The sequence below is a fragment of the Oncorhynchus kisutch genome, linkage group LG29 (assembly GCF_002021735.2).
Source record: "Oncorhynchus kisutch isolate 150728-3 linkage group LG29, Okis_V2, whole genome shotgun sequence".
In the NCBI taxonomy this organism is placed as follows: Eukaryota; Metazoa; Chordata; class Actinopteri; order Salmoniformes; family Salmonidae; genus Oncorhynchus; species Oncorhynchus kisutch.
Window position 1 is genome coordinate 16,412,391 of NC_034202.2, and position 19,728 is coordinate 16,432,118.

The window sequence follows — 19,728 nt, forward strand, 5'->3', positions numbered from 1 at the left end:
AGCGTCATCCGGGTTAGTGGAGGGTTTGGCCGGGGTAGGCCGTCATTGTAAATAAGAATTTGTTCCAAAACTGACATGTCTAATTAAATGAAGGTTAAATAAAAAATAAATGAGGCCAACAATGTAAGGAACAGGATAGTAGGAGGAGGTGGGGGTGGAGGTGGGGGTAGAGGAGGATGAGGTGGAGGAGGAGTTGGAGGATGAAGGGGAAGAGGAGAAGGGGAGGTTACAGGTCAAGATGCCCAGGTGAATACACCCTTGGGGAAATCAGGCAGCACCTTAGGCAGCATCAATAGTTGACCTATTACCATACTGACATGCATTCATTAGTGATGGTAACCCTTCTGCAACCCAATCGCAGATGTTTATTATCAGTAATCCCTGGGGGAAATGGCTTTGTCATGTCTCTTGTGATCCATGAAGGATCTATTCAAGTTGATCCCCTAAAAAAACATAGACCCTTATCACCCATTACTCTGCTTAGTCTCCAACTACCCTCGTCCGTCGTCCTTTCCCTGCAGTCTCTCTTTTAGAAACAGCCATCTTTAAGCATAGAGTAGTATTCCTTCCCACCTAGGCCTCTCTCATCCATTGGTGTCGGTTACTATAACGTTTAACAGCAGCAGCAGCAGTTCAGAGAGCCCTCTACCTGCGACTCCTTTAATGTGAAACGGCGCTCTGTGTTAGGAGCTTGTTCCTCTGATCTGCAGGTTCTCAGAATAAGCCATCAATGATTTAGACCAACACTAGGAGCTCTCTCTTCTCCCCCCTCCTCTGCAAGAGCTGCAGGTGGGTTAGCTAGCTAGTGCTCTCACACACACACTCTCTGAAGAATGATCAACCCTGCTTTTCCTCATTCCTTGCATAATTTCAGTGCAGCTATATTGTTCAGAAAGCCCTGCCTCTACACCATTTTAGCTACAGTACTATTTTATTACCTAATGGAAAGTCTCCTTCTCCTGTCTTATAACGCCACGCCCCATATCCATGTTTTTCTTCCTAGCCATTTTTCATCTATTATCTGTTCCATGTATATTGCTGGGCAATGCTTTATCTATTATCGAAATATAAATTGATGGATTTACAAGAGTCTAAAAACCATGTGCTAGCATCCCGTGGAACAGACTCTCACCCAGGCATTCTCTCAATCATTTTGCCTTTAATTAATTAGCTAATTAATCAAATTAAGCTCCAAAGCTGATTTATGGTACTTTTATGGATTAGGCGTGATGAATAGAAGCAGGGGACATGGAGGATTCTCCTTCTGGGTAAGCAGAACCACTCACTAGAGGCCATATTTAATCCACGGATCTCCACATTTGACTTTTGATTTCACACCAGACACGCCACGCTATGCACCAAGTGCTTTGTGTTAGCAGTTTTGCCTTTGTGACATGCAAAACGATCGGCGAATGCTCTGTGATTCATCATTAGTGGCAACCGGATGATTATTCATTTGATTAAATCTCCGGCCTTAACCAAAAGCCGGCATGGCATAATGAAATCTGATACTCTCAGTGAGAGATGGCTCGAGACGGCGGGTAACAACGTTCATGCTTCAGAGCCGTGGATATACACGTTTCCCCTCCATTCCATCTACCCCCACCACCTTCATCCCTGGTGTCTAATTGAAGCGTTGGGAAATTGAAATCAGACAGAGGACATATATACACGTGCACCATACATATGCACCTTTTATCTCCTCATGTTAATCAGACTCTAATGTAACCCCTCTCGGTTGCGTCTCTCTGTGAGAGATGTTTTCTAGATTGGACGTAGTACTCTGTTGCCTGTGAGAGAGGCTTGTCTGTACCAGCAGAGGGGTAATCTCATTGCTCACCTCCCCCTTGTCACTCCCAGTGGGAGCACACACACTGAATAAAACAAATAATGCACACCATAGATTGTTCTCTGATTCCATTTGCAATCTAGCGGAGTGTGTGCGTTTGTGCTTGTGTAAATTGAGTACTCCTTCAGGAAGCAGAGGAGGGAGCAAGCCCCGATCCACATCAACTGGACTGCAGGAGACAGAGTCACAAGTTTTAAGTTCCTCTGCATCCACATCACCGAGGACATTTTAATTGACCATCAACACCACCACTCTTGTCAAGAGGGCGCAACCGTGTCTCTACTTTCTAAGGCGGCTGAAGACATTTGGCATGCCACGCCGGGACCTCTCCAAATACTACCACGGTACCATCGAGAGCGGCCTGACCGGTTGCATCACGGCCTGCTATGGGAATTGCTCCGTCCACGACCGCAAGGGCCTCCAGCAGGAGGTGAAGACTGCCCAGTATATCACTGGGACCCTGAACCTGCTCCCATACCATCCAGAACATTTACTCGAAACGGTGCCTGAGGAAGGACCCCACACACAAGCTGTTCTCTCTCTTAGCGTTGAGCAGACGGTAAAGGAGTATAAGGTCTGATACTGTACCAACAGGCTCAGAGACCGTTTCTATCCACAAGCCATCAGATTGCTGAACACTTGAACTGGACTGACCACCTGCACTGATTCTCCGCACCTCAGCACACATGCAATCACTCACGCACACATCTACACACACACACACACACACACACACACACACACACACACACACACACACACACACACACACACACACACACACACACACACACACACACACAGTGCATTCGGAAAGTATTCTGACTCCTTGACTTTTTCCACATTCTGTTATGTTACAGCCTTGTTCTAAAATTGATTTAATAAATTTTTTCCCTCATCAATCTACACACAATATCCCACAATGACATAACATTTTTGCAAATGTAGTAGAAATAAAAATGATTATTTACATAAGTATGCAGAACCTTTGCTATGAGACTTGAAATTGAGCTCAGTTTCATCCTGTTTCCATTGATCATCTTTGAAATGTTTCTACAACTTGTCTGGAGTCCACCTGTGGTAAATTCAGTTGATTAGACATGATTTGGAAAGGCACACACCTGTTTATATAAGGTCCCACATGAGGTGAGGTCGAAGGAATTGTCGATAGATCTGCGAGACAGGATTGTGTCGAGGCACAGCTTTGGGGAAGGGCACCAAAACATTTCTGCAGCATTGAAGGTCCCCAAAAACACAGTGGCCTCCATCATTCTTAAATGGAAGAAGTTTGGAACCACGAAGACTCAATTGGGGGAGAAGGGCCTTGGTCAGGGAGGTGACCAAGAACTCGATGGTCACTCTGACAGAGCTCCAGAGTTCCTCTGTGGAGATGGGAGAACCTTCCAGAGGGACAACCATCTCTACAACACTCCACCTGACAATGTTCAGGAGAAGATCCAGAAGCAGAGTTTCGAAGTAACAAAAGTTTATTACAAAAATTAGGGGGGTAGGAAAACTACAGGTCAAGGGCAGGCAGAGGTCAGTAGTCCAGAGCAGAGTCTGAAAGGTACAGAACTGTAGGCAGCCTCAGGGTCTAGGCAGGCAGAGGTCAGTAATCCAGGGTGGTATGACAAAGTACAGAACGACAGGCAGGCTCAAGGTCAGGGATAGTCAAAAACCGGGAAAGCTAGAAAACAGGGTCTAGAGACAGACAGGAGCACGGGAAAAAAACTGGTAGGCTTGACGAAACAAAACAAACTGGCAACAAATAAACAGAGAACACAGGCATAAATACACTCGGTATAATGACAAAGATGGGCAACACCTGGGGGGGGGGGTTGAGATAAGCACAAAGACATGTGAACAGATCAGTGATTGACACCACCAATCAGGCCTTTATTGTAGAGTAGCCAGACGAAAGCCACTCCTCAGTTAAAGCCACTTGACAGCCCGCTTAGACTTTGCCAAAAGACACCTAAAGGACTCTCAGAACATGAGAAACAAGATTCTCTGGTCTAATGAAACCAAGATTGAACTCTTTGGCCTGAATGCCAAGCGTCACATTTGGAGGAAACCTGGCACCATATTTACGGTGAAGGCTTCTCAACAGTTTTTACCCCCAAGCCATAAGACTCCTGAACAGGTAATCAAATGGCTACCCGGACTATCTGCATTGTGTGCCTTCCCCCCAACCTCTCTTTTACGCTGATGCTACTCTCTGTTTATCATATATGAACAGTCACTTTAACTATACATTCATGTACATATATACATACTACCTCAATTGGCCCGACCAACCAGTGCTCCTGCACATTGGCTAACCGGGCGATCTGCATTGTGTCCTGCCACCCACCACCCACCATCACCTCTTACGCTACTGCTACTCTCTGTTCATCATATACGCATAGTCACTTTAACCATATCTACATGTACATACTACCTCAATCAGCCTGACTAACCTGTGTCTGTATGTAGCTTCGCTACTTTTATAGCCTCGCTACTGTTTTTCACTGTCTTTTTACTGCTGTTTTTATTTCTTTACTAACCTATTGTTCACCTAATACCTTTTTTGCACTATTGGTTAAAGCCTGTAAGTAAGCATTTAACTGTAAGGTTGTTTTTGACGCACGTGACAAATACATTTGATTTGATTTGAAGCATGGTGGTGGCAGCATCATGCAGTGGGCATGTTCTTTAGCAGCAGGGACTGGGAGAATAGTCAGGATCGAGGGATAGATGAACAGCGCAAAGTACAGAGAGCTCCTTGATGAAAACCTGCTCCAGAGTGCACAGGACCTCAGGCACGGGCGAAGGTTATTCTTCCTACAGGACAACGACCCTAAGCAGACAGTCAAGACGACGCAGGAATGAATGTCCCTGAGTGGCCCAGCCAGAGCCTGGATCTAAAATCTCTGGAGATACCTGAAATTAGCTGTGCAGCAACGCACCCCATCCAACCTGACAGAGCTTGAGAGGATCTGCAGAGAATAATTGGAGAAACTCCCCAAATACAGGTGTGCCAAGCTTGTAGCGTCCCAGACTCCGGGCTGTAATTGCTGCCAAAGGTGCATCAACAAAGTACTGAGTAAAGGGTCTGAATACTTATGTAAATGTGATATTTCAGTTATAATATTTTTTTTATGTGCAAAAATGTCTAATGGGGTTTTGTGTGTAGATTGACAATAAACCCCCCCAGATTTAATCAGTTAAAGCTGTAACGAAACAAAATGTGGAAAAAGTCAAGGGGTCTGAATACTTTCTGAATGCACTGTATACCATGCGTATCTGTACATACGACTAATAAAACTTGAAGCTACTCCTGTGTGTGTGTGTGGTGTGTGTGTAGGTTCGGCTAGTTAACATTGTTTTTGGTCTACAGCAGTAAGATTGTGCTCTAGCCCTGACATATATCAAACATCCTCGCCACAGAGGATGCAGGAAAGGAATGCATCTTGGGAATTGATGCGCCAGTCAGTCCTCCACCGTCTCAACCCTCCCCCTTCTTCCCTTCCCAACAATCCCCTGCCATCCCACCACCAACGTTTTCATCATTGTAAATATTTATCAATGTGACTAGCCTTTGAATAAGGTCGGCTGCATTTCACAAAGACAATGAAAAACATCAACAAGCAGTATTTGCTAAGCACACAGCGCAGTTAAAAGAGGAGATCCCTCATTCTCATGCTCCTTCTGAGGCAGGGACAGAGCATTATGTGTTGCTTTGCTCTTCATGCTATTCCCTTCAAAACAAGATGTGCCCCGTTTACACCCTAGTCGAGCACATTTAGGGTTAAAGCTGCAATACGAAACTCTTTGGGTGACCTGGCCAAATTCACATAGATATGTGAGTTATAGATCTGTCATTCTCATCAAAAGCAAGTTAAAGAAGCAGCAGATATGTTCTATGCACTCTATTTCTATGCTTCCTGTTCTGAAGTTAAATTTTTGCGTCTTTTACTTTTGGTTTTGTACACCAGCTTCAAACAGCTGAAAATACAACATGATTGGTTATTGAAAAGATATTTCACAGCGGTTTAGATTCTCTACCCTATACATTGCTTGTTTTGTCACACAAACTAAAATTAGGCAAACTATTAGAATTTTTGCAATCAGGAAATGGCAGGGGAATTTGTGCATAATGCACGTTTAAAGAAGAATCTCTGTTTTTGCTTGGAGTGTGTACCAGTGGAGTTTTGTGGAGTTTGCTCAGTAGCTCATACTCATATTTCCAAGTATGGGTAGCTGCAGCGCAATATGGCAACGAGGTATGGGTGATTGGGAGTGTAGAAAGCAGTGGGAGTATGGAAAGCTAATCAGCTAATTGGGCAGTATTGTTGCCACTCAAGACCGTTTTGTGTGGTTGATTTGGCAGCATCATGATGAGTCGATATTTTATTTATTTTTTATTTTACCTTTATTTAACTAGGCAAGTCAGTTAAGAACAAATTCTTATTTTCAATGACGGCCTAGGAACAGGGGTTTAACTGCCTGTTCAGGGGCAGAACGACAGATTTGTACCTTGTCAGCTCGGGGGTTTGAACTTGCAACCTTCCAGTTACTAGTCCAACGCTCTAACCACTAGGCTACCCTGCTAAACCGGTGACCAGTGCACCCAGCACCGATATTGTGCCTGCCAACTTTAAGTGCTTCCTACTAGGTATCACGGTTGTGTCGCCAGCGGTAACTAGGTTGCAAATGTTTTCTCTCACATGATTTTATTTCAAGTAGCTATAGCAGCCTACACATTAAATACCTCTTTATTGTTAACCATCTAGATCTCACCTTGATACATACATACAGTTTACTACTCAATGAGAAGGGCATGAACGATAACAAAACGGCAACATTGTAACAATACTCACACTTGACAAGCACTTCTGTCCTGCAGTAGCTACCTAGCCGATAACATGGTGACAGTCACAGTAAGCACACACATTTAAAAAAAAAAAAAATAATTTAAATTTATTATTTTTTTATTTTTATTAACAACAAATCAATACATAAAGCACATGAGGGAACACAAGCATACATAGATTACAAACAATGGACAATCGAGCTAGGGGCGGGGCTGGGGGCGGGGCTAGGGGGTACAATATCACATTACAATTACACAAGGACCTTAAGGGACATGCATATACTTACAATTCTAACAGCTTTTTTGTTAGTAGAGCATTTAACCGTCTTAAAATACAGTTCAATTTCTTTTTGTAGGGTACAAAAATGTGGTTTTCTGTTTGTAAATTTACATTTGTGTATATGAAATTTGGCCAAAAGAATAATGAAATTAATTACATAAAAATGATTCCGCTTATTTCTATTGTATGTAAAGAATCCAAACAGTACATCTCTCCACAATAGTGTAAAATCTTCATAAATGTGTTCAATTATAAACCTACTGATGTCTTGCCACAGTTTTCTTACATGCATACAATGCCAAAAAAGATGCACAACTGTTTCTAGGTGGTCATTACAAAAGGAGCAATTTGAGTTGATGTTTTCCTTAAACTTCTTCATATAGTGGTTGGCAGGATAATATTTATGAATAATTTTAAAGGAAACTTCCTTAATTTTGTTAACAAGTAGGTATGTTTGTGGCAACATCCAAACTTTTTTCCAACAGATATTATCAATAAATCCATTCCAATAAGGCATGACATAAGGTATAGATACAACATCCTGCTGAAACAAGGATCGTATCGCTCTGTTGTTGAATGGACCAAAAGAGAAACAAATCTTTCCTACTGATGAGTCAACAGGGTCAATAGAAGGTAGGCTCTGGGACCTTGTAAAGTGATAAGAATTCTTTATAACTGAGTAAAAAACCCTCTGCATTTACCAGTTGGCTCACCAACAGTAAGCACACACATACAACGCATTGAGCAACAGTACACCCATCATCAGTACTTTTCATAAAAATTGAACAATCGTCAGTTTTATAACTGAAAATGTACAATTATTTTTGTAAAACTAACAGTGAACTATAACTCAGACTCATAATTGGGCAGAAGACCAAACTCTGGCGGTACAGTAGCTCCAGTTGTGTGGTAAGAAACAGAAGAAATAAAACACAGCTCAATCAAAACCGTCTAACTTATAGAAGAGAGCTTTTGACACACCCACTCCTTCCGGCACACCCTCTCACCCTTACTCCGGTCGCCATGTTGGAATGCAGGTATCCCCTTCTCCATATTTCAGTGAGGTATTTTCAGGGCGTGGTTACTCTCCAAAATACTTACTCACATTCCTGGGAACATCGTGGCACATATCTGGAATTAGGCCACATAACGCAACGAGAGGGCTAATTAGGCAGGATAATATTAGCCGCTAACACCGAAACACTGTGGGGTTAATAACTTTTTAGTTATTCAACTAATTACCAGCCCACAGCTTCCTCAAAGCCCCATAGAGGCTGGGCCCGAGGTACCTGTATAAAAAAAGATCCTTAATTGTGTCAACACTCCCACTTTGGCACCAACTGCACGGGGGACCAAATGGACGGTGGACAGGTTCATCTAAAAACCATGCCATCCTTTTTTAACCCCCTCCAATTACAGGTTTTTATACCTCTGTCATCAATCCTCTTTTGGGGGGGAACGCTGGTGCTTAACAGGGTTGATAAAAAGCATCAGTTACTTAAAGAAGAGTATATTCTGCCGGAGGTGTTGAGTTTGACAGCTTTGTTGGCTACGTAAAGGGCCTGGTTTGTACGATGGCTGTTAGCAGAGATAGCTCTGGCTAGGGCAGAGTGAGAGAGAGAGAGAAAGCCCTGGTGGCTTGATGACAGTGTGGTGCCTTGCCTGTTGTTGCCCTGGTGCTCCCTTGGCACTATGCTGATCTCCCCGTGGCAGGCCTGTAGCTGGTGCCGTCAGGTTAATGGAGGCTTGCATCAGCCTGGGCTGCCTCTCAGGGACACATAATGAACTGACTGACCAATGCTTTTACATCACTGGTTCTCTCTGGCCATTTAATTAAAGCCCCAGTGCTTATTCGCTCCAGCTGTGAGGCTATGTGTATAGAAATAGAGGAGGGTGTACTGTTGCTCCTTTAATTAATTGATGTAGCAATCGTACACTCATATAGAAGTAAAAACAGTTATATTGCTTGGTTCATATAGAAAACCCCTAAAAGGTTTATATACAATACAACCCTTTTATAGGGCTCTTTGATCAGAACCCTATCGGTTCTTATTCACAGAACTAAATACTAAATACAGGGTTCTTCTTCACTGAACCAAAATTGGTTCCATAAAGAACCCTGTTTGGTGCCATTCATGAATTATGGCTTATACTAATAAATAGTACTATTTCTAGCTAAGAATAACATAATAAACAATAGAATAATGTACAAAAGTATACCAGCACAGTTTTATTGTCACTGTAAGCACCGATAGCCTGGGAGGCATCTCTTTATTTGAATGATGGCCAACGTCAATCTTGGTAGCAACTCTGGCTGATTCCTTTATGGAACAGTACAAGATACAAGATGGGTTGTTTCCTGGCTGGTTTTTGAGAAGAAGAAATGAGGAGCAAAAACATTAGTTCATCTTCAGAAATAAACAAGTTAATCTTCAGAAATAAATATGAGTTAATCTGCCAAATTGAAGACTAAATTCTATGTAGATATAATAAATATGATGTTGATTAGAAGAACATGCCGTTGTTGTCATCAGCAGTAGCCGAAAGAGTAGATCCTCTGCCAGAATGAGCAAATCATGTCATGATTAACTATTGAATCACCAAGACTTACAATGAATCATTTATTATAATTTAGATACATACCTCCTCTCAGTCAGCCCACTGCCCATCACGTAAAAAAATGAAAAAGCATCTAGTTGTCACGATCTTCCTCCTCTTCATCTGAAGAGGAGAGGCGAGAAGGATCAGAGGACCAAAATGTGGCGTGGTATGTGTTCATGTTGAATGTTTAATTAAAGAAAGAACTGAACACTGAATACAAAAAACAATAAACAAATAAAGACCGTGAAGCTATCATAAGGACTGTGCTGACACAAGCAACTAACATACAGAATCACCCACCACAACAGGACCAAGCGGTGTGGTAACGGGCAACAGCAAAAGCAGCAGCAGGAGAAGCAACAGAGGCAGCAGCAGCAGGAGCAGCAGCAGCAGCAGTGGGAGAGGCTGCACTATTTGGAGGAATGGACATGGGAGGAAGAATTGGAAGGTAAAGGACCCTGGGCACAGCCTGGAGAATATCGCCGCCCCAAAGAAGAGCTGGAGGCGAAGAAGGCGGCGAGGCGCTGGTATGAGGAGGCAGCACGGTGGCGTGGATGGAAGCCCGAGAGTCAGCCCCAAAAATGTATTGGGGGGGGTGGCACACAGGAAGTGTGGTGAAGCCAGGTAGGAGACCTGCGCCAACTTTCTGTCGTTACCGGGGGGCTGGAGAGACCGGACAGGCACCGTGTTATGCTCTGAAGCGCACGGTGCGGGTGCATAGCCCGGTGCGGTACATTCCAGCTCCGCGTATCGGCCGGGCTAGAGTGGGCATCGAGCCAAGTGCCATGAAGCCGGCTCTACGCATCTGGTCTCCAGTGGGTCTCCTTGGGCCGGCTTACATGGCACCAGCCTTGCGCACGGTGTCCCCGGTTCGCCTGCATAGCCCAGTGCGGGCTATTCCACCTCGCCGCACTGGCAGGGCGACCGGGACCATTCAACCGGGCTCGGTGCTCAAGAGCTTCAGTGTGCCTGCACGATCCGGTCTATCCGTCACCACCTCCACGCACCAGCCCTCCGGTGGCAGCCCCCCGCACCAGGCTGTCTCTCTGGCTCATCCTTACAGGGGCTCTCGCCTGTCCAGCGCTGCCGGAGCCTTCCTCCTCTCCAGCGCTGTCGGAGTCTCCCGCCTGTTCGGCGCTACCAGAGCTCCCGCCCCTCATTCCAGAGGCGCTAGAGCCCCTCATTCCAGAGGTGCCAGAGCTACTCAGTCTAGCGCTGCCAGAGCCTTCCTCTCCAGCGTTGCCCGGAGCTTCCCGTCTACCCAGCGCCATCTGAGCTACCGGTCTGCCCAGCGCCGCCTGAGCCACCCGTCTGCCCCAGTGCCGCCAGTCTACCCAGCGCCGCCAGTGCCGCCAGTCTGCAAGGGGCCGCCTGTGCCGCCAGTCTGCAAGGGGCCGCCTGTGCCGCCAGTCTGCAAGGGGCCGCCTGTACCGCCAGTCAGCCAGGGGCCGCCAGTGCCGCCAGTCAGCCAGGGGACGCCAGTGCCGCCAGTCAGCCAGGGGCCGCCAGTGCCGCCAGTCAGCCCAGAGGCGCCAGAGCCCCTCAGCCCAGAGGCGCCAGAGCCCCTCACCCCAGAGGCGCCAGAGCCCCTCAGTCCAGAGCTTCCGCCCCTCTGTCCAGAGCTTCCGCCCCTCTGTCCAGAGCTTCCGCCCCTCTGTCCAGAGCTTCCACCCCTCTGTCCAGAGCTGCCCCTCAGTCCAGTGGGGTCATTTAGAGGGGTCGCCGTGGTTAGGAGGCCACGGAAGCAGACAATAAGGCAGACTAAGACAATGGTGAAGTGGGGTCCGCGTCCCGCGCCAAAGCCGCCACCGCGCACAGACGCCCAACCAGACCCTCCCCTATAGGTTAAGGTTTTGCGGCCGGAGTCCGCACCTTTGGGGGGGTGGTTACTGTCACGTTCTGATCTTTATTTCCTTTGTTTTGTCATTATTTAGTATGGTCAGGGCGTGAGTTGGGGTGGGCAGTCTATGTTTGTTTTTCTATGTTTTGTGTATTTCTATGTTTCGGCCTAGTATGGTTCTCAATCAGATGCAGGTGTCATTCATTGTCTCTGATTGAGAATCATACTTAGGTAGCCTGGGTTTCACTGTGTGTTTGTGGGTGATTGTTCCTGTCTCTGTGTTTTGCACCAGATAGGGCTGTTTTTGGTTTTCCACGTTTATTGTTTTGTAGTGTTCGTGTTTATCTTTCTTTATTAAACATGAATCAATATAACCACGCTGCGTTTTGGTCTGCCTCTCCTTCACCTCAGGAAAACCCTTACACTAGTTAGCTGTCATTTTAGAATTTAATGCTAGTTTTGGTTAGCTGTTGTTGGCTAAAGTCCACATTACACTTTGGGGTAGAGAAAGAACCCTCAAGGTTCTTTGCCTTCACTGGGTTTATAAACTGGGTTTACAGTATATATAGAACCTTTTTTAGAACCGATAAGAACTTCTTAGAGTGTAGTCAATACTCAAGTGTTAAAAACAATCAAGCCTGGCTCTGTTGCTGGTTTCACACACTTTGGAAAAATATATTCATGCTCACAGTTAACATTGTGAGATACACCTGCCACTCTTCCTGTCAATGGACTTAGCTATTGATCAAGGAATGTTAAATGGACTTGGGAAATCCATGTCATTGATAAAGACCTACCAGTTTTAGTTCAGTACCCAAACTGCACAAAGAAACCATTCCTCTTATTGCTTGAATTATAAGGAGAACATGCAATAACATGAAGTAAATTATATCTGATTAATAATGTTGTATGTAGTTACCTCTAGCTCTTTATGTGAATATTAACAAGCTACTTCTACCGTTTGAATAGTAGTTGGAGACTTTGTCAGCGCTGGGCTATACAAGGATAGTAAGAGAGAGGGTAAGTCCAAAATGCCACCCTATCTCCTATATAGTGCACTACTTTCGACCAGAGCCCATCAAAAGTAGTGCACTATGTAGAGAATGGGATGCCATTTTGGACGTAGCCAGATGCTTTCTCAAGGTGTTACAGGTTCTGCCACCCAAGCGCTTTCGTTACAAGATACCACAGATGATCAAAGACCCAGAGCGCGAAATAAGATCTCATACCTACAAGCAAGTCTCTTCTTATTATTGGTGTCCTTTAGTAGTGCTTTCTTTGGAGCGATTTGACCATGAAGTCCCGATTCGCGTAGTCGCCTCTGAACAGTTGATGTTGAGATGTGTCTGTTACTTGAACTCTGTGAAGCATTTATTTAGGCTGAAATGTGAGGTGCGGTTAAGTCTAATGAATTTATCCTCTGCAGCAGAGGTGGTCCTCATGAAAGACAGTTTCATAGTAGTGCTTGATGGTTTTTGCGACTGCACTTAGTGTGTTGGGTAATTGTCCAGTTGAAACACAGTATGTAAACATTATTAAAGTGGCCAGTGATTCCATGTCTATTTATGCAGGGCAGCAGCCTCTAAGGTGCAGGGTTGAGTAACCGGATGGTAGCCGGCTAGTGATGGCTATTTAACAGTCTGAAGGCCTTGAGATAGAAGCTGTTTTTCAGTCTCTCGGTCCCAGCTTTGATCACCCATAATTGCTTCGCCTTCTGGATAGTAGTGGGGTGAACAGGCTGTGGCTCAGGTGGTTGATCTCCTTGATGATCTTTTTGGCCTTCCTGTGACATTGGATGCTGTAGGTGTCCTGGAGGACAGGCAGTGTGCCCCCGGTGATGCGTTGGGCAGACCGCAACAGCCTCTGGAGAGGCCTGCGGTTGCGGGCGGTGCAGTTGCCATACAAGGTGATGATACAGGCTGACAGGATACTCTCAATTGTGCATCTGTAAAAGTTTGTGAGGGCCTTAAGGGCCAAGCCGAGGCACTGTCAGTGATGTGTACGCTGAGTGATGTGTACGCTGAGGAACTTGAAGCTTTTCACCTTCTCCACTGCGGTCCCGTCGATGTGGATAGGGGCGCGCTCCCTCTGCTTTTTCCTGAAGTCCATGATCAGCTCCTTTTGTTTTGTTGACGTTGAGGGAGAGGTTATTTTCCTGGCACCACACCACTAGGGCCATGACCTCCTTCCTGTAGGCTGCTTTGTCATTGTTGGTAATCAGGTCTACTACTGTTGTGTCATCTGCAAACTTGATGATTGAGTTGGAGGCGTGCTTGGCCATGCAGAAATGGGTGAACAAGGAGTACAAGAGGGGGTTGAGCACGCACCCTTGTGGGGCCCCTTTGTTGAGGATCAGCAAAGTGGAGGTGTTCTTTCTTACCTTCACCACCTGGGGGGCGGTCCTTCAGGAAGTCCAGGACCCAGTTGCATAGGGTGGGGTTCAGACCCAGGGCCCCGAGCTTAATGATGAGCTTGGAGGGTACTATGGTATTGAAGGCTGAGCTATAGTCAATGAACAGCATTCTTACATAGGCATTCCTCTTGTCCAGATGGGATAGGGCAGTGTGCAGTGTGATGGCGATTGCATCGTCTGTGGCTCTATTGGGATGGTATGCAAATTAAAGGGGGTAGAGGTTATATGATCCTTGACTAGTCTCTCAAAGCACTTCCTGATGTCAGAAGTGAGTGCTATGGGGCGATTATAATTTAGTTCAGTTACCTTTGCTTTCTTGGGTACAGGTACAATGGTGGACATGTTGAAGCAAGTGGGGACAGCAGACTGGGATAGGGAGAGATTGAATACGTCTGTAAATACTCCAGCCAGCTGATGTGCGAATGTTCTGAGGACGCAGCTAGGGCTGCCGGCTTGGGAGAGTTAAAACGCTTAAATGTCTTACTCACATCGGCCACGGAGAATGAGAGCCCACAGTCCTTGGGAGCGGGCCATGTCGGTGGCACTGTGTTGTCCTCAAAGTGGGCGAAGAAGGTTTGTGCGAATTCTGCCATCTATCCACAGTTTCTGTTTTGCATAGGTTTTAATAGACACAGTGGGAACAACATCCCCTATACACTTCCTGATGAAGTTACAGTGTCTTTGTATACGTCAATGTTATTCTCAGAGGCTACCTGGAACACATCCCAGTCCACATGATCAAAACAATCTTGAAACATGGATTACGATTGGTCAGACCAGTGTTGAATAGACCTTAGCACGGGTACTTCCTGTTTGAGTTTCTGCCTGTAGGAAGGGAGGAGAAAATGTTTGTTGTGATCTGATTTGCCGAAGGGAGTGCTGGGGAGGGCCTTGTAGGCTTCCCGGAAGGGGAGTAACAGTGGTCGAGTGTTTTATCAGCGTGAGTACTACAGTCAATGTGTTGATAGAACTTTGTTTGCCTTTTACTCGAATTTGCTTTGTTCAAATCCCCAGCTACAATAAATGTGGCCTCAGGATATGTGATTTCCAGTTTGCACAAAGTCTAGTGTAGTTCCTTGAGGGCCACCGTGGTATCGGCTTGAGGGGGAATATACATGGCTGTGACTATAACCGAAGAGAATTCTCTTGGAAGGTATTTGATTTTGAGGTATTCTAGGTTGGTGAACAAAAGGACTTGAATTGGACTTGACTTCACACCATGAGTAGTTAATTATGAAACATACACCACCACCTTTCCTCTTCCCAGAGAGTTCTTTATTCCTGTCTGCGCAATGTACTGAGAACCCAGCTGGCCATATGGGCGGGGACAGTATCTCTGGAAAGAGCCAATGATTCATTGAATACCTCTTCACCGCCAGTGGCGTCTTGGAGCAGCCTCTGAGATAAATTGCTCTGGGGGGTACGAACAAAGGATCCATTTCGGGAAAGTTGTATTCCTGGTCGTAATGCTGGTGAGTTACCGCAACTCTGATATCCAAAAGTTAACAAACAAAAAAACGTTATGGGATAATAATGTAAGAAATAACACACAAAAAAAACAAAATACGGCAATGTTGCTTAGGAGCTAGAAGCAGAGCTACCATGTCTGTCGGTGCAATCTTCAATGTGTGAGTGTGTGGGTAGAGTTCAGTGTGTGTGGGTAGAGTTCAGTGTGTGTGGGTAGAGTTCAGCGTGTGTGCATAGAGGCAGTGCAAGTGAGTTAGTACAGAAAAGGGTCAATGCAGGTAGTCCGGTAGCCATTTGATTTGCCATTTAGCAGTCTTGTTTGGAAGTCTATGGCTTGGGGGTAGAAGCTGTTTAGGGTCCTGTTGTTTCCAGCCTTAGTGCATTGGTACAACTTGCAATGCGATAGCAGAGAGAACAGTCTGTGGCTTGGGTGGCAGGAATCTTTGACAATTTATGGGGCCATCCTCTGACACGCCTGGTATAGAGGTCCTGGATAGCCGGTAGCTCGGCCCCAGTAATGTATTGTGTCGTATGCACTTCCCTCTGTAGCACCTTGTGGTCGGATGCCAAGCGGTTGATGCATACTAAGCGGTGATGCAGCCAGTCAAGATGCTCTTGATGGTGCAGCTGTAGAACATTTTGAGGATCTGAGGGCCCATGACAAATCTTTTCAGCCTCCTCAGGGGGAAGGGGCGTTGTCGTGCCCCTGCCCGACTGTGATGGTGTGTTTGGACTATGATTGATCCTTAGTGATTTGGAAACTGAGGAACTCGAAGCTCTCGTCCCGCTCCACTACAGCCCTGTTGATGTGAATGGGAGCATGCTCGGCCCTCCATTTCCTGTAGTCCACAATCAGTCCCTTTGTCTTACTGACGTTGAGAGAGAGGTTGTTGTCCTGGCGCCAGGGCTCTGACCTCCTTCCTATAGGCTGTCTCATCGTCGTTGGTGATCAGGCCTTCCACCTTTGTGTTATTAGCGAAATTAATGATGATGGCGTTGGAGCAGTGCAGCCACGCAGTCATGGGTGAACAGGGAGTACAGGAGGGGACTAAGCATGCACCTCTGTGGGGCCCCCGTTTTGAGAGTCAGCGTTCCAGATGTGTTGTTGCCTACCTTCACCACCTGGAGGTTGCCTACCCTCAGTCTAGGATCCAGTTGCAGAGGGAGGTGTTCAGTCCCAGGGACTTTAGCTTAGTGATGGCACTTTAGAGGGCACTATGGTGTGGAACGCTAAACTGTAGTCAGTGAACAGGTGTAGGTGTTCCTTTTGTCCAATTTGGAAAGGGCAGTGTGGAGTGCAATTGAGATTGCATCATCTGTGGATCTGTTGGGGCAGTCTGCGAAATGGAGTAGTTCCAGAGTGTCTGGATGTGAGCTATGACCAGCTTTTCAAAACATTTGATGGCTACAAATGTTAGTGCTATCGGGTGATAGTTATTTAGACAGGTTACCTTGGCATTCTGGGCACAGGGACTATGGTGGTCTTCTTGAAACATATAGGTATTACAGATTGGGTCAGGGAGAAAAATGTCAGTGAAAACAATTGCCAGTTGGTCAGCGCATGCTCTGAGTATGCTTCCTGGTAATTCATCTGGTAAGGTCTTACTCACATTGGCTACAGAGAGCGCGATCACACAGTCATCCAGAACAGCTGGTGCTGTCATGTATGGTTCAGTGTTGCTTGCCTTGAAGCGAGTATAGAAGGCGTTTAGCTCGTCTGGTAGGCTTGTGTCACTGGGCAACCCATGGCTGGGTTTCCCTTTAAAATCTGTGATAGTTGTTAAGCCCTGCCACATCCGAAGAACATCAGAGCCAGTGTAGTAGGATTTGATCTTAGTCCTGTATTGACGCTTTGCGTGTTTAATGGTTCGTCAGAGGGTGTAGCAGGATTTCTTAAAAGTGTTTGGGTATAGTGTCCTACTCCTTAAAAGAGGCAGCTCTAGCCTTTAGCTCAACGAGGATGTTGCTTGTATTCCATGGCTCCTGCATGGCGTATGGTGACTGTGGGAAAGACGTAATCATTGCATTTATTAATGAAGCCGGTCACTGATGTGGTAAACTCCTGAATGCCATCTGAAAAATCCAGGAACCTATTCCAGTCTGTGCTAGCAAAACAGTCCTGTTGCTTGGCATCTGCATCTGACCTACACTGATATTTCCTGTTTGAGTTGTTTCTTGTAAGTAGGAATCAGGAGGATAGAGTTGTGGTCAGATTTGCTAAATTGAGGGAGATCTTTGTATGTGTCTCTGTGTGTGAAGTAAAGGAGATCTAGATGTATATTTTTTTGCAAAATAGAAATGAGGTCAAACGGATTTCAGTTTTCCTGCCTTAAAATCACCAGCCACTAAGAGTGATGCCTCTGGATGAGCATTTTCTTGTTGGCTTGTGGCCCTATATAGCTCGGTGAGTGCGGTGTTAGTGCCAGCATCAGTTTGTGTTGGTAAATAGACAGCTGTGAAAAATATAGATGAAAAGTCTCTTGGTATAAATAGTAGGGTCTACAACTTATCATGAGGTACTCTAACTCAAGCGAGCAGAACCTTGAGAATTCCTTAATATTAGAGATTGTGCACCAGCTGTTATTAACAAAGGGAAACCCCCACCCTTGAGTTTACAAGACTCTGCCATTCTGTCCTGCTGATGCATAGAAAAACCAGCTAGATTTATACTAAGCATACCCTCATTCAGCCATGACTATGTGAATCATAAGAAATTACAGTTCTTCAGGCACCATTCATGGGATAGTCTCGAGTTCGTCTAGTTTGTTCTCCAGTGATTGTACATTCGCCAATAGAACAGAGGGTAGAGGCTGTTTATTTACTCGTCGCCGTAGTTTCCTTAGGGTGTCGCCAAGTCGGCCTCTACTGTATATTGCCGTCTTTTTCTCTTCCAAATTTAAGAGGGCCTGGTCCTGGGTGAGCAGTATGATCTGCGCGGCCGAGTCATTGAAGTATAATTCTTCATTCAAATAAAGGTTTTTGATCACTCTTCTGATGTGCAAAACCTGTTTTCGGTCGTAGGAAACAATGGCGGAAACATTATGTACAAAAGAAGATCAGTGCAAAAACTCCCACAAAATAGTATAACTTGTCAGGAGCCCGCAAAACGGCCGCTATACATCCCAACACCATTCTCTCATACTCTTGAACAAATTAATTCATGTTCTATTAAGTTCAGTGCATTTAATTGATTTCCTACTAAATGTTTTTGAACATTATTGAATTTAGTTTTAATGTCTGGATTCCGTAATTCCATCCACGTTCTCCGTATCACAGATTTTACAGGGCCCTACTGGTGAGGAAACCTCCATGTGGCCATGAGCCATTGTATTACCAGTTAACCATTTCCATTCAGTTACAGTAGAGATATCTAACTGGTTATCTGTGATCTATGTACTGTATTAGAACTATCCATGTGACTGGTGATGAAAGCCTCCAGGTGGTCATAACTGCAGTATTAATAGTTAACCTTTTCCACAGCTGATATACAGGTAACTGCCAAAATGAAGGGAACTCTAGAGTAAATGAAGGATGCAAAGTATATTTAGAACAGGTGCTTCCACACAGGTGTGGGATCTAAGTTAATCAAACAATAACCTCCCATCATGCTTAGGGTCATGTATGAAAATGCCCAGTTGCCCATTATTTTGGTAGTTGGTAGTTCCGGTCCCTAGAAGTGAGGACTGAGATAATAGTAACATAATATTCAGTGCTGTCTAATTTTAGTATGATTAAGTCTGTTTGAAGTGATGTTTTCTGTCTTCAGATACAGAGAGCTGTGAAAGCCTGTCTGCAGATGAAGAGGTCCCAATGAAGAGCAGTGGTTCACAGTCCTAGTCCTGGGGACTCAAAGAGGTGCACATTTTTGTTTTTGCCTTAGCACTGCACAGCTGATTCAAATGATCAACTCATCATCAAGCTTCAAGTGGTATTTATGTATTAATTTGTGATGCTATCCCTGAGTGGCGCAGTGGTCTAAGGCACTGCATCTCAGTGCTAGAGGTGTCACTACAGACCCTGGTTCGATTCCAGGCTGTATGACAACCGGACGTGATTGGGAGTCCCATAGGGCGGGGCACAATTGGCCCAGCGTCGTCCTGGTTAGGCCGGGGTAGGCCATCATTGTAAATAAGAATTTGTTCTTAACTGACTTGCCTAGTTAAATACAATATATGATCCTGCTGTTGTCTCATGCTACACATCCATGTGTGTGCACATGCATCTATCTATCCAATGTTATCATGATTTGTTATAATGATGTAAAAGTCTAATAATGACATTATCTTCCATATTCTTCCAACTCATCCCAAACCATCTCAATTGGGTTGAGGTCGGTGATTGTGGAGGCCAGGTCATCTGATGCAGCACTCCATCACTCTCCTTATTGGTCAAATAGCCCTTACACAGCCTGGAGGTGTGTTGG

General features: G+C 45.3%; 1 protein-coding gene across 1 annotated transcript in view; it reads left to right on the forward strand.

The window, feature by feature from the left end:
* Positions 1-2,159: 2,159 nt before the first annotated feature.
* The window catches only part of LOC116358227 (uncharacterized 51.9 kDa protein in rps4-rps11 intergenic region-like), a 67,079-nt gene continuing 49,510 nt past the window's right edge, over positions 2,160-19,728 (forward strand). The window contains exon 1 of the mRNA XM_031808745.1: positions 2,160-2,293. Within this exon, the coding sequence (XP_031664605.1) occupies positions 2,160-2,293 (134 nt within the window). The remainder of the gene's footprint in view (positions 2,294-19,728) is intronic.